General features: G+C 47.9%; 1 protein-coding gene across 1 annotated transcript in view; it reads right to left on the reverse strand.

Annotated features, from left to right (window-relative positions):
• Positions 1-23403, reverse strand: part of DMRT1 (doublesex and mab-3 related transcription factor 1) — a 170507-nt gene that overhangs the window by 124967 nt on the left and 22137 nt on the right. The window contains exon 3 of the mRNA XM_088476640.1: positions 21239-21425. Coding sequence (XP_088332766.1) covers positions 21239-21425 — 187 coding nt within the window. The remainder of the gene's footprint in view (positions 1-21238; positions 21426-23403) is intronic.

Genomic DNA, 23403 nt, shown 5'->3' on the forward strand with positions numbered 1-23403 from the left:
ACCCTGTGACAGGAGGTCCGGGCGTAACGGCAACCGCAGAAGAACGTCCACGGACAGTCCCTGGAGGTCTGAGAACCAGTGCCTCCGGGGCCACGCGGGAGCTATAAACAAGAGCGTCCCTCCTTCCTGTTTGAATTTCCGGATTACCCGAGGAAGAAGGGAAAACGGAGGAAACAGATAAGCAAACCGGAACGTCCACCGGACGGACAGAGCATCCACCAGAGACGCCTTTTCGTCTCTTGTGCGAGACCCGTACAACGGCAACTTGTTGTTGTGCCGTGACGCCATGAGGTCGATCTCTGGAAGACCCCACCTGTCCACCAGCAGTCGAAAGACGTCCTGGTGCAGAGACCATTCCCCCAGATGAACGTCCTGGCGACTGAGAAAGTCCGCCTCCCAGTTTAGAACTCCCGGGATGAATACTCCTGATATGGCCGGGAGATTGCGCTCCGCCCAAACCAGGATTCGGGACACCTCTATGAGAGCCGCCCGACTTCGGGTTCCTCCCTGCCGATTTATTTAGGCCACGGTGGTAGCGTTGTCCGACTGGACCTGCACTGGGTGACCTTGGAGAACCTGATGTGCCTGCTGGAGAGCATTGAACACCGCGCAGAGCTCCAAAATGTTTATTTGAAGCTCTGTTTCTGCCCGAGTCCACCTGCCCTGGAACAAGTGTGGACCCGTGACTGCTCCCCAGCCCCGAAGACTGGCGTCCGTTGTCAACAGGACCCAATTCGCCACCCAGAACGGACGACCCTTTTTGAGATGGGTCGTCTGCAACCACCAGGCTAGGGACAGGCGAGTACCATCGTCTGGGACCGTAGACTCTGAGGCAGTCCATTCCATTTGGACAGGATCAAGTGCTGCAGAGGTCTGGAGTGAAACTGGGCATATTCCACCATGTTGAATACCGACACCATGGAGCCCAGCAACCTCATCGCCGAGTGCAGAGACACCCGGCGATTCTGCAGACAACTGCGCACCCTCAACTGCAAGGCAGAGATCTTTTCCCCCGTCACAAAGATCCTTTGCTGGCCGGAGTCCAATAAGGCTCCGAGGTGCAGAATTCACTGAGACGGGATCAGGGTGGACTTCTGCCAGTTTATCAACCAGCCGTGCCGTTGCAGTACCGCAATGGTCAGGTCCAAGTGGCGTAGAAGGAGCTCTGGAGATCCTGCCACCAACAGAAGGTCGTCCAAGTACGGTAACATGCGTACTCCCTGCAGCCGCAGGGAAGCCGCCATGACCGCCATCACCTTGGTGAAAACACGTGGGGCTGTCGCCAGCCCAAAAGGTAACGCCCGGAACTGAAAGTGGTTTGCGGATTGCAAACCTGAGGAACTGTTGATGGCGTAAAAGAATAGGGACATGCAGGTAAGCGTCCTGTATGTCCAACGACACCATGTAATCCCCAGGTTCTAGCGCCAGAATGATGAACCGTAGGGTCTCCATTCGAAACCTCGGCACCCGCAAAGACTTGAGTGCTTTGAGGTTGAGGATCGGACGTTACGACCCATTGGGTTGGAATAGAAACCCTGGCCCTTCTGGGAGAATTGAACAGGCACTATAACTCCAGCCTGGAGCATAGTGTGCAAAACCTTCCGCAGTTCCAAGGCTTTGTTCCGGTCTGATGGAAGACCCGTGGTGAAAAATCGAGACGGGGGCCTGTGCCGAAAAGAGAGGGCGTACCCGTGAGAAACCACCTCGAGAACCCAAGTGTCTGTCGTGGCAACCGACCAACACTGGGCGAACTGCAGCAGGCAGCCTCCCACTGTGGGATCCCCCAAAGGGAGGCTCGGACCGTCAGGCCGCAGGCTTGTCATCTGGCTTAGGGGCCGGACGTCTAGTACTCCAGGCCTGCTTCCGGGGCTTGGCCGATTTTTGGGGGCCAGCCTGTCGGGGAAAGGACTGCACTTTAGGCCTACCCTGGGCCCTATAAGGCCGAAAGGACGGCGTACCTGAACTGGAAGGAACTGCAGCAGACGGGAGACATGCAGATTTGGCTGCCGCAAGCGTGGCTACAATTTTGTCCAGGTCCGGACCAAATAGGACTTCTCCATTAAAAGGCAAAGCTTCCAAGCCCTTTTTGGAATCAGCGTCCACCTTCCAAGATCGCAACCATAAGGTGTGACGAGCAGCTACAGCTGCCGAAGAAATCCGAGACGCCAGGGTACTGATATCAAAGGCCGCTTCATTGATATAAGTGACTGAATCGCGGAGATTGCCTATCAACTCGGAGCTAACTGGCCCACGAGGGTTGTAAGCGCTTTGGCGAAACAAGCCCAGGGCGGCTCCTGTACTGGGGCCGTGACAGTAATTGGTCGCGCCAACAAATAACACTGCCAACATAGCCCCTCCGCGCTACCCTCCCCCTCTGCTATAGGTACCTTGCACATAGTACACAAAAGCTGGAGAGGAAAGTCACTCTCAGATATGATGGTAAGTATGTGACCCCTCTCACTGATACTCGTAGTATAGTGAGAGACCACCCTGCAATCACCGCACCGCAAGGGCTTTAGCAGAAAAAGATCAGGGACAGTGAAAAGGCTGACAGCAGAAAATGAAAGTACAGGCAGCAGCAAAGAAAATCAATTCCTGCACTAACAGCGCTGATAATCAACTACGCAGACACAGAGCCTGGTAGGACACAGCGCTGCATACACAGACCTGACCCAGACGGAGGAGAGTTATGCTGGGGGGACCCAGACCACGATGCCACCGCTTCCAAGCTTCCAGCAGTGTTCACCATGCGCTTGCAAAGATGGCCACCGAGGAGCATAGAGGAGGCCGGCCTGGGGAAGGAGCGCTGCCACAGGGCCAGTCAGCACAGTGCAGAGAGGGCGATGTGCAGCGGGGGAGGCGCCGGCTGCGTAGAGGGAAGGTGCGCACCCCTGGCATGCAATTAACCCCTGGGACGCCGCAGCGCTACCGCTCAGCCTCGGTCCGCTGTCCCAGGGGGGTAGTGGAAGTGCAGGTTAGGTACCTGGCTCCACGCTGCAGCCAGTCCCCAGGGAGCCCCCTGCCTGGGGACTCTGGACCATGTTTCAGCAGGGTCCCACCGCGGGACCCCGCTGCTTACCTGCTGCCCCCTTGGATCCGGCCATGGTCCCAAACATCTGGGGTCACCGCTAGCTGTGACCCCAGATGCTTACCAGCATCCCCAGATCGGTACCGGCGTTCTAGTACCGGCGGGGGTGTAGGGAAGACAGCATGGACGTCAGCACTGACTGTCCATGCTGTACTTCCAGATGTGCAGCCACAGCTGCATTGAAGAAAACTTCAGGGGCTCTTCTTAGCCCCCCTCTAACAGGTGCATCCGACTCCGGCCGGGCACCAAACGAAACTGAGATGCCTTGGCTCGGGGGCGGAGTATAGGAGGGGGACCCTAGTGCATCCTGGGAGGCTGAAAACGTAACTCTATGGTGCCCGATGCCTGACGTCATCACCTATACCCCAAGGTATCCTGTGGATACCCTATGGACCCTGATGTAGAAATATACTTTTTTTAATATAAAACTTAAACTTTACACTTCACAGGCCTCCAAGAGGAGCAGCCAGCAGCAGCAGAGGGTGGGAAATCCTAAAGATTGCCAATGACTGGTAGGGAGAGAGGGCAGGGGGAGGCGGGACTAATAATAGGATAGGGAGAGAAAAAATATCGTCAAAAAATGGGGATAATCGGCGAAAAATTCCTGTTTTTTGCCATTCGCTGCTATTTGGATGTCATACTGGTATAAAACTATTTAAATAAAGTAAATTGTGGTCACTAAGTAGGGTACACACTGACAGATATATCGCAATTTCCACTGAACGGGTGCATCTGGTAGTGTGTACAGCGGATATGTCTGTGAACTACGTAGTTTACAGACATATCCGATCTGCTGTGCAGCAAAGCAGATGAAGATATAAATTGCAAATATATTGTTTCATCTCTTGGTGTGTACGGGCGAACTGCCGATCGCCTGTACTAATGCTGCAGGGACTCGGTGAGGGGAGACCCATTCCCAACTCGTGCAGGGGCGCCCCCATGTCGGCTGCAGGATGGAGACCCCGCCACCACGGGGCCGCCGAGCCACTCCCCCAGGGCAGCCAAGACCCTCATCCTGCTCAGTATCCCACATTTGCTTCTAGATAGGGCAGGCCCTAGCCCACATTTTTTGGTAAGCGAATATATTTTTTGGTGCCCCCAGGCATATTGTTGCGTGTGCCCAAAAAATGAAGGGGCCATGGTCTCATGGAGCTGCTGGGCATGCAGTCAGTCCCTCTCTCCAGTGAATAGATGTGGCGCACATGCGCAAGGCAATTATTCACCGCTTGCTCAAAGCAGCTATCCGCATTTTTTTTATTTTTACTGATGATAGATATGGCTACTATGCAGGTGTATAGAAGTCACCCATTGCCACACACACCAGTCAGACATTTTCTCTTGCATACCCACAGCAGTCACCCATTGTCTCACATGCACACACACAGCAGCCAGGCATTGTCACACACACAGTAGTCACCCATTCTCTCTCACACACAGCAGTCACTCATTCTCTATCTCTCACACACAGCAGTAAGTACAGGGTCGACCTGGCTGCACTGCATCCCCTCTAACGTTGCCCACCTCAGCGTCACTGGCGGCCCGGAAGGGCGGTGCTGCCGCCTCAGCCCGCAGCAGGAAAGACTATGTACGCCAGCGCCGATCCTTCTAAAACACAGGCTGCAGTTCCCACTCTCTTCCCTCCGCGTAGTTCATCCTTGTTGTTTGCGTCTGCGACGTGATGTCATGTCGCTCCTTACAAGCAATGGGCCGCCGCCCATAACAAGCGCGGCAGTGGCATAATTAAGGTATTTGGAGCCCAGGGCAAATTAAAAAATGGAGCCTCCCCCATATATGTACGCGCGCCTTCGGCATGCGTCGATAAATGGGCATGGTCACTGAAAAATGGGGCGTGTCAACATGACACACGCACTTCTCTCGTCACTCTGGGAACAGTCCTTTTCCATATGCACCTTAATGCAGTCTCCCCAGTAATGCCCCTTATACAGATCCCCCAGTATGCAATGCCCCCAGTAGTGGTCTCTCTTATGCAGGCCCCCAGTAGTTCCCCTTATACATTGCCCCCAGTAGTGATCCCCCTATGCAGTGCCCCCAGTAGTGGTCCACCCTGTGCAGTGCCCCAGGAGTGGTCCCCCTTATGCAGTCCCCAGTAGTGCCCCCAGTAGTAATCCCCCCTATGCAGGCCCCCAGTAGTGGCCCTCCCTATTCAGTGCCCCCAGTAGTGATCCCCCCTATGCAGTGCCCCTTGTGCCCCAGGAGTGGTCCCCCTTATGCAGGCCCCCAGTAGTTCCCCTTATACAGTGCCCCCAGTAGTGGTCGCCCTTATGCAGGCCCCCAGTAGTGATCCCCCCATATGCAGTGCCCCTTGTGCCCCAGTATGCAATGCCCCCAGTAGTGGTCCCTCTTATGCAGGCCCCCAGTAGTTCCCCTTATACATTGCCCCCAGTAGTGGTTGCCCCTTATGCAGGCCCCCAGTAGTGATCCCCCTATGCAGTGCCCCCAGTAGAGGTCCACCCTGCGCAGTGCCCCAGGAGTGGTCCCCCTTATACAGTCCCCAGTAGTGCCCCTTATATAGTGCCCCCTGTAGTAATCCCCCCTATGCAGGCCCCCAGTAGTGGCCCTCCTTATTCAGTGCCCCCAGTAGTGATCCCCCCTATGCAGTGCCCCTTGTGCCCCAGGAGTGGTCCCCCTTATGCAGGCCCCCAGTAGTTCCCCTTATACAGTGCCCCCAGTAGTGGTCGCCCTTATGCAGGCCCCCAGTAGTGATCCCTCCATATGCAGTGCCCCTTATACAGTGCACAACATTAGACTGAACCTATTAGAATGTTTGCATTAACACATGCTACATAACATTTTTTGTTCTGCTTTAATTGTAGCCTGAGCCCCCTCCCTAAACCCAGCACTGCCATCCCTTACCCCCCTCAACTCACAGCTCTAACCCAACTGTTACCTGTCCCCAGCACTACCAAACCTGTCACCTGCCCCCACCCCCAGCACTGTCCCAAATGTTACCTGCCCATAGCCCCCTCTCTGGGGCAGATTCAAAGATGTACGTTCATCAGACGATGAACGTACATCTCTGATTGTTAGGGGTCTGCGCATGTGCAGAGTGGGTCCTGTGATCTCGCTCGCATACCCCCCAAGCCGCAGCATGACTGACATGCTGCAGCGTTTGGGGGGCGTGCATGGTCACTGTTCCCGGGAAACGGGAACGTGAAGACCCAGTTTTCTTGGAGGGACTAGGCCAGGGCCTGTGCCGACAGACGCAGATTCCTGGCCTCTTACGTGGACTACGGGGGTCATTCAGACCCGCTCGTGAGCGGCAGTGCGCTCGCAAGCGGGTCGATGTCCCCCACTGCGCATGAGCACGACGGAGGGAGCTCCGCCGTGCGCATGCGCGTGACGCGGAGAGCGACGGGGTCTCCATCGCTCCGGGTCTCGCACCAAAGGGGGCGTGCTGTCGATATTGATTGACATGGGAACGCCTACCGTCTCAAGCCGGCCCCACTGATATCACTAGTGATGTCAGTGGGAGTGATTTTGGCTCTGATAGAGCCAAAATCACTCCAGGGCTTGCGGCAGCGAGGCCCTACATCCCCTCATTGGCTGCTCTTTTCTATTGTTATCTGATTTCTTTGATCTACTGTATGTGCCTCTGTATGCTGTTTCTTATGTCTGCCATCCTTATCATATGCCTGTTTTCCCTACCTAGGTGTAACACTTTAAAAAAGTTCAATAAAAATACGTCGCTAAAAAAAATATATAGCTCAGGATAAAAGAGATGGATGCATAGCTGTGAACGCCAACACGCATTTCCCTGCAAATGCTTTGGCAAGTGAAGACATTTGCCAGCTGGCTTATTAATCCGTTCATTTTGTTTGTAGATAAGTCTTTAGAAAGCATTATGTCTAGCCTAAACTTACTTTTATCATTCTGCTTTTAACGACAAGTGTTGCCAAACTATTCTAAGGAAAGGGTCGCTCTTTACATGGTCATGAATGTAGTACAATCTTTCACATCCAAAGTTATAAATGACCAAGCATAAAGTATCTTTTAATTCAATAGAATGCCTGGTCGCCAACAGCACAGGGATTGGCAAGCAGAAAAGTCGGACATGAAAAGAAAAGAAAGAAAAGTTTTGCGGGGCAACTTTGAGAAGCAGGGAATTCCACTGCTCCAACCATCTTCCCCAGCTGTTTTCTGCAACCTTGTTCCTTCAGTTACTGTTGAACTTAATGGTCTAACATGCACTGACAGCCACTGACAGGAAGGCAGGAGGATGCTGGAGGATGTGCACAAGCATGCCTATCAAGCCAAAGACTGTCAATGCCTACTGGAACATGTATTTTCACAAAGCAGTAATTCCAGTACAACAGATTAAGGGAAGAATTCAATTAGCCGTGGTATTTACCATCGGCTAATTGATTACTCGGACTAATTCAAATAGCCCTGAAGACTCGGAACTTATCGGGGTGTGGCCTAATCACGGGAGGCGCGACCACACTCCCCTTAGAAAAACACACAAATTGGCTGCGCTGAAGAGGGGGGCTCTGTGAGCCCCTCAACCGGGGGCAGTTCCAGGGGGACCACGATCAGTATGATCGCACACCCCCGCAGAGGAGAGACTGCTGTTGCTGCTCAGCGGGTGCAGTCTCCCTCGTCCCACTGCAGCCCAGCACACAGCAGCATGTGCTGGGCTGCTGACAGGAAGCCGGATCCTATGTATTTTCGCACAAAAACGGGAAATTTTTTTGTGCAGTAAAACTAGAAGCTATTGAAAAATTGCTGTAAAGTCCCGTTTTAACAGCACGAAAAATTATCGCGGGCAATTGAATTCCCCCCAAACATCCTTAAGACTCCTGTCTATTATACAAAACAGTAAAAAAAGTAAATAATAATAATAATAAAATATTAATAATAAAAATGCCAAAATTCTGTTTAATTGAACTAACGTCTCCAAAACCCCTCATTGACCAAATTAATATAAAATAAAATATCTTTTCCATTGTAGTCAAACTGGAAATTTGATGATTATTCCATGAGAAAAAAGGGGACAAACGATAACAGGCAATTCTAGGCCCCTGGGCTGAACTGATCAGATGCTTTGTTGACCGCTCAGCCAGTAGCAAGTGTAAATACATGCTGGCTGCATGTGTGGTATAAAAGATTGACAATAAAAAGGTCAACAGTTAATAGGTCGACACCAAATGGTTGACAAGCAATAGGTCGACAGGGACAAAAGGGCGACAGGTAAAAAAGGTTGACACACAAATGGTTGACACATTTTTTTTTTATTTAACCCTAATCCCAACTCTCCTCCTGGTGCCTAACAATAACCCTAGCCTAACCCTAATCGCCCCCTCCAGCAGTCTAACCCCAACACCCCCTCCCAAGTGCCTAACCCTAAACTTCCGGCAGTCTAACCCCATAAAAAATGTGATGAAAATTTGTGTCAACCATTTGAACTTTTTGCACTGTCAACATTTTGTCAGTTGATCTTTTGTCCGTCAAACTATTGCATGTCGACCATCTGGTGTTGACCTATTGACTGTCGGCCTATTCATTGATCTTCTATCCGAATACTGCAGGCTGAGATGCACCAGGGAAACACATGTGATTGACACCAAAGGGAGGAGCCGCTCATTGGCTAAGCCCACGTGGGTCCCAGCCAATGAGCGTCCGCTAATGTTAGCCGCCGCTGATTGGCCGGCGGCCCGGGACTGAAGTCAGCTCGTTCCCACAAGCAGACATTAACACAGTGTAACACCATACAGAAGCATGTTGTTTCACTGTATCCGGAGCCCGTATTGGATTTTCTGCGGAGAACATCGAGGGACATAAAGGTGAGTATTGGATCTTTTTTTACAGGTAATTCGATGGGATACCTTACTTTGACAAGGGGACATGAACATCTGGAAACAGGTGAGTATGTGTAAGTGTGTTTACGGATGCAATAAAGCTTTATTTTCACGGTGTGTTGTGTGTTTTATTAACCATTTATTTACAGGTGAACTACAGGTACCAGTGGGCCCTTAATGCCCCACATGCTGGTACTTGTGGTTCTCCAAGTACCAGCATGCATGGGAGGCTTGCTGGGACCTGCAGTTCCACTGTAAAGACAATGATGATAAATCTATTTTTTACATTAAACCTAACAATATCAACCCGCCACCCACCACCCAGGGGTGGCGGGGATAGCTCCGGGCTATCACCCTAGGCCAGGGGTGCCCTGGAGAGGGTGACCCCTTTATTGGGGGAGTCACCAACTCCCCAGGGATCCCTGGCCTGGGCTGACTAGCGGTCAGGGCTGATGCTGTGGCTGGGGGGCCCGGTGAAAGGACACCTCTGGCTGTGGCATCAGTCCCCCGTTAGAAAGGATCCAGGGCTGGTTTTAAATATACGGGGGACCTCACTTCATTTTTTTTCTCCGTATATTTAAAACCAGCTCTGTCCCTGCTGCCTTGTGCTGGTTCTTACATTACAGTGGAACCCTACACATTTTGCCCGGGGCTGGTTAGTGTTTTGGGGGGACCTCAAGTAATTTTTTTTTAAAAACATTTAACAATTTTTTACAAGTTTTAACACACAAGCAGCAAGCACATATCTCACTGATATGTGCTGGCTGCTAGCTTGGAGAGATTTGCAGAGAGAAAACACTGCAATCTCGGGTGAGTAATCTCCTGCAAAACGAGATACTCAGGAGAGATATCTCGTTCTGCTTCACAATCGGCAAACTCGTTTAGCCTCAAATCGCCTGTTGGTAAATTTGGTAAAAGAAAAGGGATTAAATCACACGAATTTTGGCGAGGTCCACGAGATAAATCACTTTGAAAATCGGGACCATCTCGAATCTTAGTAAATTTACCCCTAGGTGTAGTAATTAAACCAATTTTACCGATTATGGAATGCTTGTACAAAAAAAAACAAGGACATGCAATAATAAAACAAAAAAATACCCCGTGGGTATTCAACAGGCGCTGAAATGAGTGGTTCTTACCTAGCAGCTACTAATATAAGGGATAGTCACTCCCTATCACATATAGAAATAACAAAGAAAGTAGTAGCGCTAATCAATTGAGTGGCATGTATTACATAAATAAGCATATATGGCACTGTATACGTTCAGAATGTCTATTAAATTAAATACTCCTAGCGTCCTCCCTAAAGGTGCTGTATGTGAACAGGCAGAATACGGACTTTAAGGTTGTGGGTGAGATCTATTGTTTTTATTTGTCACATGAGAACTGTGTACATCCATCCTTTTGAAACAGTTAAGTGACATCTTATTATATTTAATAAACATTCTGAATGTATACAGTGCCATATATGCTTATTGATGTAATACATGCCACTGAATTGATTAGCGCTACTACTTTCTTTGTTATTTCGACATGCAATAATAGACTGCATTTTTGTTGTAATCACTCCTTTCATGGATAAACTGAGCAGTAAGCCAGGGAACTCAGCATACATTCGTTAACACTGAGTTATTGTTTGCATAATGCAGTGATTCTCACATCAGAAGAGGAAGGATGAAGATATCATCATGTGAGATACCCCCTTCTGCTTCAGCTGCAAGCATTCACTCCCTCAAAAGAAGGTTGATAGGCCAACGTTGGTAACTTCACAACAAACTGCGTAAGGTCAGTCAGCAGCCTTGGCAGAGACTGACTCCCTAACCTTATAATCAGAAACATTAGAACAATATGTTTCTCCCACAAGACAATGATTAAAAGCAGAATTTAATAACATGTCAAAATCTGACATTTATACATTCGCTGACAAGTTTTGCTTGGACTTCTGTTTAGGTACATTGCATATACTACTATAGTCAAAACTAGTATTAAGAAACTAATAAGTAGATAATAAACACAATATATATATATATATATATAAATATATATATATACTATGCAGACAAAAGTGATTGGACACCCCCGCACAAGCGAAATGGTGTCCTCCTGCAGCAGAATGTGTTCGTGAAGGTATAAAACGAGAAGTATAGAGATAAGTTTGAGAAGTTCTCCATAACTCTGTGCTCCCTACATTGTGGCAGTTCTATGGAAACTACGAATGTTTTAATCAGGACGATAATGCCACCTGTCATGTTTCCAGGGCGACGCTGGACTGGTATACAGAAATTTGGTGAACAGGATGGACTGGCCAGCTCAGAGTCCAGATCTTAAACCCATTGAGATCCTCTGCAACGAATTGGAGCGACGGGTGCGTTCTAGGCCAACTCAATGTTCTTCAGTGTCACAGTTGGTCACTGTACTGAATGTGTAATGACAAAACATACCGCCTGCTGTTGTCCAGGAACTTGTAAACAGTTTGCTAAGAAAAGCGTCTGCAGTAATCACTGCACGTGGTGGACCTACAAAGTACTGACGTCAATAAACTCTTGTTGACCTATTTGCTGTCAGTGTCCTATCACTTTTGCTTACATAGGGCCGAATTCAAATAACCGCGAAAATTGGAGTCTGGCGAAAAGTGGATTGAATTCGCCTCATTCGCCTGTTTTGACGCAATGCTTTCTCCATGCACATCCCCGCTTTTCGCCTTATTCAATTGTAAAACAGTCGAAAATGCGGATAGGCGAATGTTTTACAAAGCGAAACTAGAGAAAAGGACATTTTTTGGGGGGGATGTCAGTCTGTACCCCATAAAAAGCTTCAGTGACCCTGGGAATCAATATAGAGTAGTAGTAGTAATAAAAGTATTTAGTGAACTTATTTTGCTGCAAAGGGCTGTTATATGCATATTTGCATATGTGTGGAAAAATGATAGAGAACAATGTTTTTTCTGAAAAATAAGTAAAGTAGTTAAATTTGGGGTACCTAAAAATGGGTACTAGTATATTTTGATGTCTCTATAATGAAGATTTAAAATATCTCAAAAATACAACTGCTGCAGCCTCCTGCAATCTCAAAAACACCTGACTCATCCATATAGCCCCCCAAAATACCAGGCCCCCCCACTTTTTACCCATTTTCGAAAACTTTTTACATTTTCAACCCCAAAATATGATGTCTTTTTGGGGTGAATTAAGATATTTTTTTTTTTTTTTTTTTAGTAATTAGTCATTAGGGAGGTTGGTGTCCAAAGGGTTCAGAACCAAGTCACCACTTTTGTACCCCAAAATATGGATTTTGCACTTCTTTTCTCCTTCTTTTTGCTGGAGAAACTTTTTTGCCTGTTTTTGCCTATAGAGTTTTCGCCTAGGTGAACACTCCGGGGAATTGAGGGCCTGATTCAGAGCCGCTCGTAAGCAGCCGCTCGTTCGCCTCGAGCGATGTTCGCACAACTGCGCATGCGTATGGGTTGTAATACGCATGCGCGAACCAGTCATTGCGGTCGGAAATTGTGTGCTCGCAAAATAGCGAATGCCTGCTAATTTGAGTGACAGAATGAGGCGTTTGTGGGTGGTAACAGGGGAAGGTGCTTGAAAACGGGGAGTGGAGATCCGAACGCAGGCATGCCAAACGGTCAAAACGGGCATTTTAAGGGTGTGCATAATTAACAAAGCAGCGTCATCGACCACGTCACTTGGTTGTCTTTTAACCTGAACTGCTCGCATGACTGCGGTAGGAAAATGCTACCACAAGCACTGCGAGCAGTTCAGACGCCTTTCGATGTACTCGATTAATCTAATAAATAGCGGAGATGACGTAGGATGCGAGCGGCCAGGGGACGTATTTTAAAAAATATCGAGCGCATGTTTCGTTCGCTCGTTCAGACGTAGAGGCGTCAACAGACCGCAAAGAGCGAGCGCTCTATTTAAATATCCGGCCCCTTTTTCTGAACGAGCGAGCGCAAATAGCGTCCGGCTCTGAATCAGGCCCTGAATACGGAGATACTTTGAAAACAGGCGAAAAGCGCAAATCGGTGAAAACTTTTCTCCAAACGGCACTTTTCGTGGCTAATTGAATTCGGACGATAGTGTGTATGTATATATATATATATATATATATATATATATATATTGTGATAGGATCACTGGTAAAGTGGTCTGTGGCAGGTACATTTATCCCAGATTCCTGTCTTATGTGTTTTAAACCCCCAGGAGAAAGTCTGCAGTGTAGCAGGCTTGAGTCTCGGCTTTTTGAAAAGCCGGTTTGGGACCTGGGGGTTGTGGGTGAGAGGAGAGGGAGGGCTCCACCCACGGCCACTCCAGGTTTTGGGCCTTGCAGCCTGGTAACAGTGAGAGTGGCCAATATAAGCATAGTTTGTTTAGGGCTGAGTGTCTCACCTGGGAGAGCAGGCAGGGAGTTTGCTCAGAGACACTTGAAAACCTAACTGTGAGTGTTGTGCTGTGCCTTTGTTGCTGGTGAGGGCATTAGGCCCTGCCAGGTTCTGGTAGTGAGGGAACCACCTGTGAAGTTAGTGCCCCAACAGGGCTAGGATTTATGTTTGTGTTTTCTTTATGTTATTTCTGACATTGTACAATAAAGACTGGCGCCGACCAGCTTGTACTCGCATCCAGACTGGTGTGCTGCTTCCCTGCTGCTGTGTGTGTGTGTAAGGAAGGAGACCTCTACCCAGGAGAGGGACCCCTAATCTGACTGTGTCTCAATATGGTGGAGAATGCGGGCACCCACACACACTGAAGTTGCAGCGAGAGGAAAATTTTCCGTTTAAAAATTAAAGGGACAGACACCCAATTGGTGAGTGTGGAAATAACACTGTGTCCTTGGAGTCCCATAGAGGAGGCGTCAGCCAATGCTCAAAGAGGCAAGGTTCAGCTTCCAACCTACACCCCAGGACAAAATGGAGGACATTATTAAGGCCTTGCTCCAAGCTACAGGAGCTCAGCAGGAGACAAACAGAGTTCAGCAGGAATCCACCAGGGTGCAACTGTTGGCCTTGGAGACAGCCCAGAGGCAACAACAGGTCGCCGTCGAGGAAACCCGCCAGGCCTTAGCGGAAAACAGCCGGGCCTTAGCGGAAAACAGCCAGGCCATAAAAGAGGTGGTACAGCACCTGGACGCCCAGCCCAGACATGTTACTACTGGTCCTCCCACCACCACTCACTCCATACGAGCCAGTCACTTCCTCCAAAAGATGACTTCGAGCGATGATGTGGAGGCCTACCTCACCGCATTTGAAAGAACGGCCGAAAGGGAGAGTTGGCCCAAGGAGCATTGGGCAAGTCTGGTGGCACCTTTTCTGTCGGGGGAGCCACAAAAGGCCTATTTCGACTTATGCCTGGCTGATGCCAAGGACTATAAAAAACTAAAACAGGAGATCCTAACTCGCTTGGGAGTCACCACCTTTGTTCGTGCCCAACGGGTCCACCGCTGGGAGTTCCATATGGATAAGCCTCCACGTTCACAGATGCATGACCTCGTCCATCTGTCCTCAAAATGGCTACAGCCCGAGACGCTGACGGGACCACAGATCGTGGAAAGGGTCGTGATGGACCGGTACCTGCGATCATTACCTGTGACTCTGCGCAAGTGGGTGAGCCATGCAGACCCTAAGTCCGCGGACCAGTTGGTCGAGCTGGTGGAGAGGTACGTGGTGGCTGAGGAGCTGATGAGTATGCCCCACCGAGCCCCGATGGCGCACTGGCGAACTCCCACAGACACTGGTAAGACTGTTCCAGGGGAAAAGGGTGCTGGGCGGTGGAATGTACCTAAGACTGAGGGTGTAGAACCTGGAGACAGGCCTGCCAGGCCGGGAAGGTTCTTGCCCCGTAAACGACTAGACATTAATATGACTCAGTGTTTCCGATGTGGTGGCTTCGGCCATATTGCCGCTAATTGTTCACTTACAACTGAACCTATGCAATGTGATACTGCTCATGTCTACCGCAGGGGGTCTTTCTTTGCACAGATAGCCTGTACGGCTGACCGGCAGGCTGAGACTGATAAGCACATGTGTGTACTCACTGTAGATGGCAACCGAGTAGAGACACTGTTAGACTCTGGTAGCTTGGTGACACTTATAAAAGTTGACCTGGTGAACCCCTTGCGGCGTGAGGGGAAAACTGTTGGTGTGACCTGCATACATGGGGATACTCGATATTATGTTACTGCCGAGGTGAACATCGAGACACCATGTGGTTCTGCTATAGTTTCTGTAGGTTTGGTGCATGGTCTGATGTACGATGCAATATTGGGGAGAGACTTTGCTCACTTCTGGAAGTTGTGGGAAAGCCGTTTTGTTCCAGAGGTGAACAACCCCGATCCATTTGAGAAGGTTGTCGATGTAGTGGAGGAGGGAGTTTCTTCTGAGTCAGAGTTATTCCCTTTTTCTACTATGATTGGCGAACTAGAGAATGCGGAGCGTGACGGTGACCCGCCAACTGATGTGCCTCCCATTGAGGTGGGAAGTGTTGTTGGGCCAGGTGATCGTCTGCCTGATTTAGAGGTCAGAAGAGAGGTCTTTGCCGTGGAGCAGTTGAATGACCCTACTTTGGTAAAAGCCAGGGAGAATGTAAAAGTAGTTGATGGTAAACCTGTAGACCCTGATAGTCCTTTGTCCTATCCCCACATGGCAATGTGGCAGGATTTGTTATATCAGGTGACTAAGAAGGGGGAAGATGTTGTGGAACAACTAATAGTTCCCAAAGCCTACAGAAGAACAGTGTTGGATCTGGCCCATGGTCATATAACGGCAGGCCATCTAGGGGTAGAGAAAACCACTGAGCGAATAATGCAGAGGTTTTTCTGGCCGGGCTGCATAAAGAGGTATCTGACTTTTGCGCATCCTGCCCTGAGTGTCAGTATCATGCTCCCAGGCCACATTTTAAGGGTCCACTAGTTCCATTGCCTATTATAGAGGTGCCGTTTGAAAGAATAGCGATGGATTTGGTTGGACCCTTAATGAAGTCTGCCAGGGGACACCAGTATATTCTGGTCATAATGGATTACGCTACCACGTACCTGGAAGCGATCCCGTTGCGCAATACGTCAACCAAGACCATTGCCAGAGAGCTAGTTCATGTCTTTAGCAGGCTGGGTATACCTAAGGAGATACTAACTGACCAGGGTACACCGTTTATGTCAAAAGTCATGAAAGAGTTATGCCGCCTGTTCAAAATCGAACAGTTAAGAACTTCGGTTTATCACCCCCAAACAGATGGGCTGGTCGAGAGGTTTAACAAGACGTTAAAATACATGCTTAGGAAAGTGGTCGACAAGGATGGTAGGGATTGGGATTACTTATTGCCGTATTTATTGTTGGCCATAAGAGAAGTTCCCCAGTCCTCCACCGGGTTTTCACCCTTCGACTTGTTGTATGGGAGACACCCAAGGGGGTTACTAGACATTGCCAAAGAGACATGGGAGGGGCAGTCTAGTCCTTACAAAACTGTGATTGAGTATGTTTCTCAAATGCAGGAGAGAATTGCTCCGGTAGTGCCGATAGTGAAAGAGCACCTGGAACAGGCTCAACAGGCACAGCAGAGGGTATACAACCGCAATGCTCGGTTACGCAGCTTTGCTCCTGGGGACAGAGTGTTAGTATTGGTTCCCACTGTGGAAAATAAACTTTTGGCTAAATGGCAAGGGCCCTTTGAAATTTTAGAAAGAGTGGGGCAGGTCAATTACAAAGTTTACCAGCCGGGGAAAAGAAAGCCGGAACAGATATACCATATAAATCTGTTCTAGCCCTGGAAAGATAGAACGGTACTGTCGGCCGTCCGAACCCCTCCAGTAAATCCAGAGCCCTTAGTTCCCGAAGTGAGTGGCAAAAACCCTGTCGGCAATTCAACAACAAGAGGTCAAGGAGTTTCTGATCAGAAATAGGGTGCTGTTCTCTGACGTACCTGGGAAAACCTCGGTCATTAAACATGACATCATCACTGACCCAGGGGTTAAAGTTAATCTAAAGCCCTATAGGTTACCAGAAGCACAAGAGAATCGGTGTCGAAAGAAATTAAAAATATGCTAGAGTTAGGGGTTATTGAAGAATCACATAGTGAATGGTCAAGTCCCATTGTGTTGATTCCAAACCCCAACGGGAGTGTGCGTTTCTGCAATGACTTCCGAAAGTTGAACAGTGTTTCAAAATTCGATGCCTACCCGATGCCAAGAGTGGATGAACTGATTGAGAGACTAGGGACGGCAAGGTATTTAACCACTCTTGACCTAACCAAAGGGTATTGGCAAGTACCGTTAACCGAGAGCGCCAAACAAAAGACAGCTTTTTCAGCGCCAGAGGGCTTGTTTCAGTACAAGATGTTGCCCTTCGGGCTACATGGGGCACCTGCTACCTTCCAAAGAATGATGGACAGGATTCTAAGGCCCCATAGACGGTATGCGGCTGCTTATCTGGATGACGTGGTCGTTCATAGTCCTGATTGGCAGTCTCACTTACCCAGGGTACAAGCAGTGTTGGACTCCATCTATAAGGCAGGTTTGACAGCCAACCCAAAAAAGTGTTGTCTAGGCATGGAGGAAGTAAAATATCTGGGATACACCATTGGCAGAGGCCTGATAAAGCCTCAGCTCAATAAAGTTGATGCCACACAAAACTGGCCACGGCCTCTGAATAAGAAGCAGGTGAGAGCCTTCTTGGGAATTACGGGGTACTACAGGAGGTTTATACCCAACTTTGCCACCATGGCAGTCCCACTGACTGACCTGACCAAAGGCAAACAAAAAGTCATGGTAGAATGGAGTCCTGAGGCAGAGAAAGCTTTTCAGGAGTTGAAAGTAGCGTTGTGTTCCCAACCAGTCCTGATGACTCCTAATTTTGAAAGGGAATTCATAGTACAAACCGATGCATCAGAAGTAGGTATAGGAGCGGTCCTGTCCCAGAACAAGGAGGGTGAGGAACACCCTATTTTCTATCTTAGCAGAAAGTTGAGTGTACATGAGAGAAACTATGCCACGGTAGAGAAGGAGGTGTTGGCCATAAAGTGGGCGTTAGAGGCTCTCAGGTACTACTTGGTCGGAAGAAAGTTCAAATTGATCACTGACCATGCCCCTCTGAAGTGGATGTCTGAAAATAAGGACAGTAATGCGAGAATTACGAGATGGTTCTTGGCATTACAAACTTTAAAATTTTCAGTGGAACACAGGCCAGGAAGCCAGCTGGCCAATGCAGACGCGTTGTCACGCGTTCGTTGTTTGGGGGCTTCAGTTGTTCCGCCCCACAGGTCGAAACAAAGGGGGGGGATATGTGATAGGATCACTGGTAAAGTGGTCTGTGGCAGGTACATTTGTCCCAGATTCCTGTCTTATGTGTTTTAAATCCCCAGGAGAAAGTCTGCAGTGTAGCAGGCTTGAGTCTCGGCTTTTTGAAAAGCCGGTTTGGGACCTGGGGGTTGTGGGTGAGAGGAGAGGGAGGGCTCCACCCACGGCCACTCCAGGTTTTGGGCCTTACAGCCTGGTAACAGGCTTGTTAGGGTTTCCACCTGAGAGTGGCCAATATAAGCATAGTTTGTTTAGGGCTGAGTGTCTCACCTGGGAGAGCAGGCAGGGAGTTTGCTCAGAGACACTTGAAAACCTAACTGTGAGTGTTGTGCTGTGCCTTTGTTGCTGGTGAGGGCATTAGGCCCTGCCAGGTTCTGGTAGTGAGGGAACCACCTGTGAAGTTAGTGCCCCGACAGGGCTAGGATTTATGTTTGTGTTTTCTTTATGTTATTTCTGACATTGTACAATAAAGACTGGCGCCGACCAGCTTGTACTCGCATCCAGACTGGTGTGCTGCTTCCCTGCTGCTGTGTGTGTGTGTAAGGAAGGAGACCTCTACCCAGGAGAGGGACCCCTAATCTGACTGTGTCACAATATATATATATTTCTTATTATTTGTTTTTATTTTGTTTTTCTTTTAAAACATATAAGAAATAGGCACCTTCAGTATTAACATATGTGACAAATTAGTGCGCGTACCAAAATATAAATTACTTGCTGTTGCTGGGTGCTTCCCTCACAATGAAATCGCTTCTAATGACTTTTTTTTAATTGAGGTGTTCTAGTTGTATTACTTTGCATAGAGCAACAGATACACTTTTTTGTGCTCCACTCAATACATTATACACCACTTAGTTTATTTAATATGAGTTACGGCGGATTCTGCATGTAGACGATGTAGGTTGCTTGAGGCCTCTTTTTGGCATCTCCTATGGGAGTGTCAGGAGGTGCTGCACTTCTGGACTCAGATCTGGGATTGTGTTCGTACCACTGCCACTGTACCCTCTTGACCCTATATTTTACCATTTTGGTTTTTCATTAGACGAATCGTTTAATGTTATAATACATATATATGTTTTTAAATTGATTAATGTAGCTAAGGTTATTATATAAAGAAATTGGCTTGGGGAGGACCCCCCATACTTCATAAATGGATAGTTTTAGTTAATGACACTGTCAACCATGCGATACATCTCTATATGAGCAGATAAGCTTTATCCAAGTAATACAAGCTCTGGTCTATGTGGTACGTATCTAGATTTGGCCCTTGTGTTGAGGTTACACCGCAATTAGATGCCCCAGCTGCCAACACATGTTGATTTTTTTTTATTGCACTTACAATATAATATGTTATATATATATTTTTGTATTGTGTCCAGTTTTATAGGACAATCCTTGGCTTGGACTTTGATAGTAGTAGATGGTAGTATTATGAAAATGTCAAAATCAATAAAATACATTTGATTTAAAAACAGACGGCAGAAGCTACATAAAACACCAATAAAGGGAGTGCTGGTTTAGGTACACTTATGCTGCCCATCCACTAAACGATTAAGTTGAGCGATTGAACGATAACGATCGTTCAATCGTTTGCAAAAATGTCTATAACGACCAGCGATGCGCGTACCCGCTGGTCGTTTAGACATCTATCATCATGCAAACATGCTGGTCAACCTGACGATAACGTCAGGTTCAGCATGTTGCTGGATGATTGATGAGCCTGCACTGCACGACTCCACGTTCAGTGTAGGCTTATCTCAGACATAGAAACGACTGCACTATTACAATGTCGTAATCGTGGTGTCGTTTCTATTGTCTGCTAGTGGTTGGGCAGCTTTAATGCACATATATCATGACGTGTAGCTACATGGAGCAATAACAGTGGAGAAGATGTGAGCAGCCAGTGTGCAGGTAATTGACACACCACATAGAAATCTATTTGGGTTGCGGCTGCTGTCGGAAATGGAGAGACAGCAGCATATATCTGCTGCGATACCTTCATAGTACATCTGGGGGATACTTAATATTTTTTAAATTGCCCCTGAAAACGGGTGTTTTTAGGTAATGTGCCTGCAAATAAATAGTCCCCTAAGAAGTCAATTTATTAATTATCGCATTTGCAATGTGATCTGGGCGCGATATTAGTGCCCATGATCGTACTGCAGGATGCGATCATAGTTCTGGGATTTGACAAATAGCACCCGCAGAGACAGGGGCTCCAAAAGGAGCTCGTTCCTACGATGTGCTGTAAGTGAAGTGACCGTGTCAGCATGTCTCTTCACTCCTGTGCTGGGGATCCTGCATATGTGCAGTCTACTGACTACACATGCGTGCCAGCCATTGCAGGGGGAAGTTCCTATGGAACCCTCTCCCAGCTAGTTATGCGATGTGTAGCCCATAGGCTACATCGGCATCACATTCCAGAGTATGTAAATATGGCAGCATCCCCCATGGGGGATGTAGCTGCCGGCGGGAATGGTGGGACCGCAGCAGGTATCATACTATATACTAAATATTTGATATACTACTGTCATATTATATACTAAATATTTGATATATTACTGTCATACTATATACTAAATATTTGATATACTGCTGTCATACTATATACTAAATATTTGATACTAAATATTTGCTGTTACACCCGAAAACACACGTTTTCGGGGTAGAAGTCGCAAATAGTTATTGACAAATGGGCCCCTAAATAAGTAAATGGGATTAGGAGATAAAGATACACAAACACATTATGCAGAGGTTGTGTTTGGTAAATTTAAGGCCCCCATACATCAAAGATTGATTGCAGCAATCGTGCAATTTGCAATCGATTGTGTATAAAAATCTTTCCCTTTTTCAATCGAATGCAGAATTGCCACAATCGATTGAAAAAGGGAAAGATTTTTATACACAATCGATTGCAAATTGCACGATTGCTGCAATCAATCTCTGATGTAAGGGGGCCTTTAGAGAACTGGCTTTCAGACATTGTATTTCCAACATGTCCGTCGCCTCTCCCAACTAATTAGCATTTATTATGTGCACTTGTGTTTACCTGAAGAGCTGCTTGTTGAGACTGGAGTAGCTGCAGTTGCTGCCTGTGGGCAGCTGTTCTCCAACAGTAGGCAGGAGTTGCTGCTGCCCAGCTCCCTTTTCACAACTAATTCAGCAGCACTGGGTAGAGGGATTGGATGGCTTATTCCCAGTTCTTCTTCTTGGGCTTGCTGCCTTCTCAAAGCTACCTAGAAAACAAAGACATGACTGAATGGTTAATGACTAATGAATGCGATTGTGCTGGTATTGACTACTGATTTAAATATTGTATTTGCCTATTTTAAGTGTCTAGAAGAATGGTATAAGTAGTTGTGGGAGTGGACAATAACCAATAAATTATGTTTTTACTATATTTAAAAGAACATATATAAATTAGATCCACTGGGTGACCTGGAAAACGTGAACTGTGTGGGGTCCTGAGGACTGAGTTTGAGAATCACTCACTGTTCTAATGTATCTTGCGTGTCTTCACACTGCACATGCTCCTGAGTCGACCGTACATAACTCAGTAGCATCTCTACTTGCAGTTGAATGGCGCAACTGGGTAGTAGCAGGGCATTCGTCTGAGGCTAAGTGCAGAGAGGGCGTGTCAATGGAATCACAGGTTGCACAGAGTTATGCGTAATTAAACCTGATTTCAGGTGGATCTTTTGCACCAAGGATAGTGCTGGTGAAAGTGTGCACTGATAATTATGACAGCTATTAAACAAAAGTAAGGATGGGGCAGTAAAGCCAGAGTGATGCACGAGCAAATCTGCTAACTCTAATGAGAACTGTAGAGAAAGTTTCTTTGTGAGCTGATGCAATATTAATGAAATGTAGTAGTTATCAAGTGCCACAGTGATGTCACTGGTTCCTACCGAATGCATAAGCTACAATACTGGTTCCCACAAAATAGCTGTAATAACAGGAATATTTTAAATAAACTTTTTCATCAACTAAAGAGGTTCTAAGCTCCACCGTCTCTACCATGACAATATGTGACAATATGTTATAGCATTGTAACTGTATAGTATCAATGTTGACAAACTTGGGTGAAGCTGAGCTACCATTAGGTCTCACTGCTTGATGATATGAGATATGGTAAGAACTTACCCTTGTTATCTCTATTTCTACGAAGTCCATAGGGTTCCACAGGATACCGTGGGGTATAGGTGATGGCATCTCAGTTACGTAGCAAGCCATAGGCCGGAGGAAAAGAAGTAAGAGAGAGAAGAAAGTCTGGAACACACAAGAATCACATTCTCACCAGAAGGAGATGGAAAAACCGGTGACCAGAACAAAGCCCATCTGCAGTATAGGTGAGGACTCCTGGTATGAACACTCCTGAGATGGCAGGGAGATTGTCCTCCGCCCAAGCCAGAATGCGAGACACCTCTGTCAGTGCCGCCTGACTTCGGGTTCCTCCTTGCCGGTTTATGTAAGCCACCATGGTGGCGTTGTCCGGCAGGACCTGCACGGGTTTTCCGTGAAGAACAGGTCCCACTTGCTGGAGAGCTTTGAACACTGCCCGAAGTTCCAAGATGTTTATTGGAAGTACAGATTCTGCTGGTGTCCACGTGCCCTGGAACAAGTGTGGACCCGTCACTGCTCCCCAGCCTCGGAGACTGGCGTTCGTTGTCAGAAGGACCCAGTTCGCCACCCAAAAGGGGCGTCCCCTGTTCAGGTGAGCCGTCTGTAGCCACCAGTCGAGAGACAAACGCACCTCCAGAGAAAGCACCATGGTCTGTGTCTTTATCCGATGGGGCAACCCATTCCATCTGGAGAGGATCAACTTCTGCAGAGGCCTGGAGTGAAACTGGGCATATTCCACCATGTCGAACATTGACACCATGGAGCCCAGGAACCTCATCGCTGAGTGCACAGACACTCGGCGGCTCTGAAGGCAACTGCGTACCTTTGCCTGTAATGTAGAGATCTTTTCCTCTGTCACAAAGATCCTCTGTTGTTGGGAGTCTGACAGGGCTCCGAGATGGAGCATCCTCTGTGAGGGAACCAGGGAAGACTTCTTCCAGTTTATCAACCAGCTGTGATTCTGCAACACAGATATTGTCAGTTGCAGATGGAGCTTAAGGATCTTTGGAGACCCTGCTAACAACAAAAGGTCGTCCAGATAGGGCAACAAGCGGGCCCCCTGCATCCGCAGGTGGGCTGTCATGACTGCCA

Source organism: Taudactylus pleione, unplaced genomic scaffold, assembly GCF_031769625.1.
Source record: "Taudactylus pleione unplaced genomic scaffold, aTauple2 ptg000190l, whole genome shotgun sequence".
In the NCBI taxonomy this organism is placed as follows: Eukaryota; Metazoa; Chordata; class Amphibia; order Anura; family Myobatrachidae; genus Taudactylus; species Taudactylus pleione.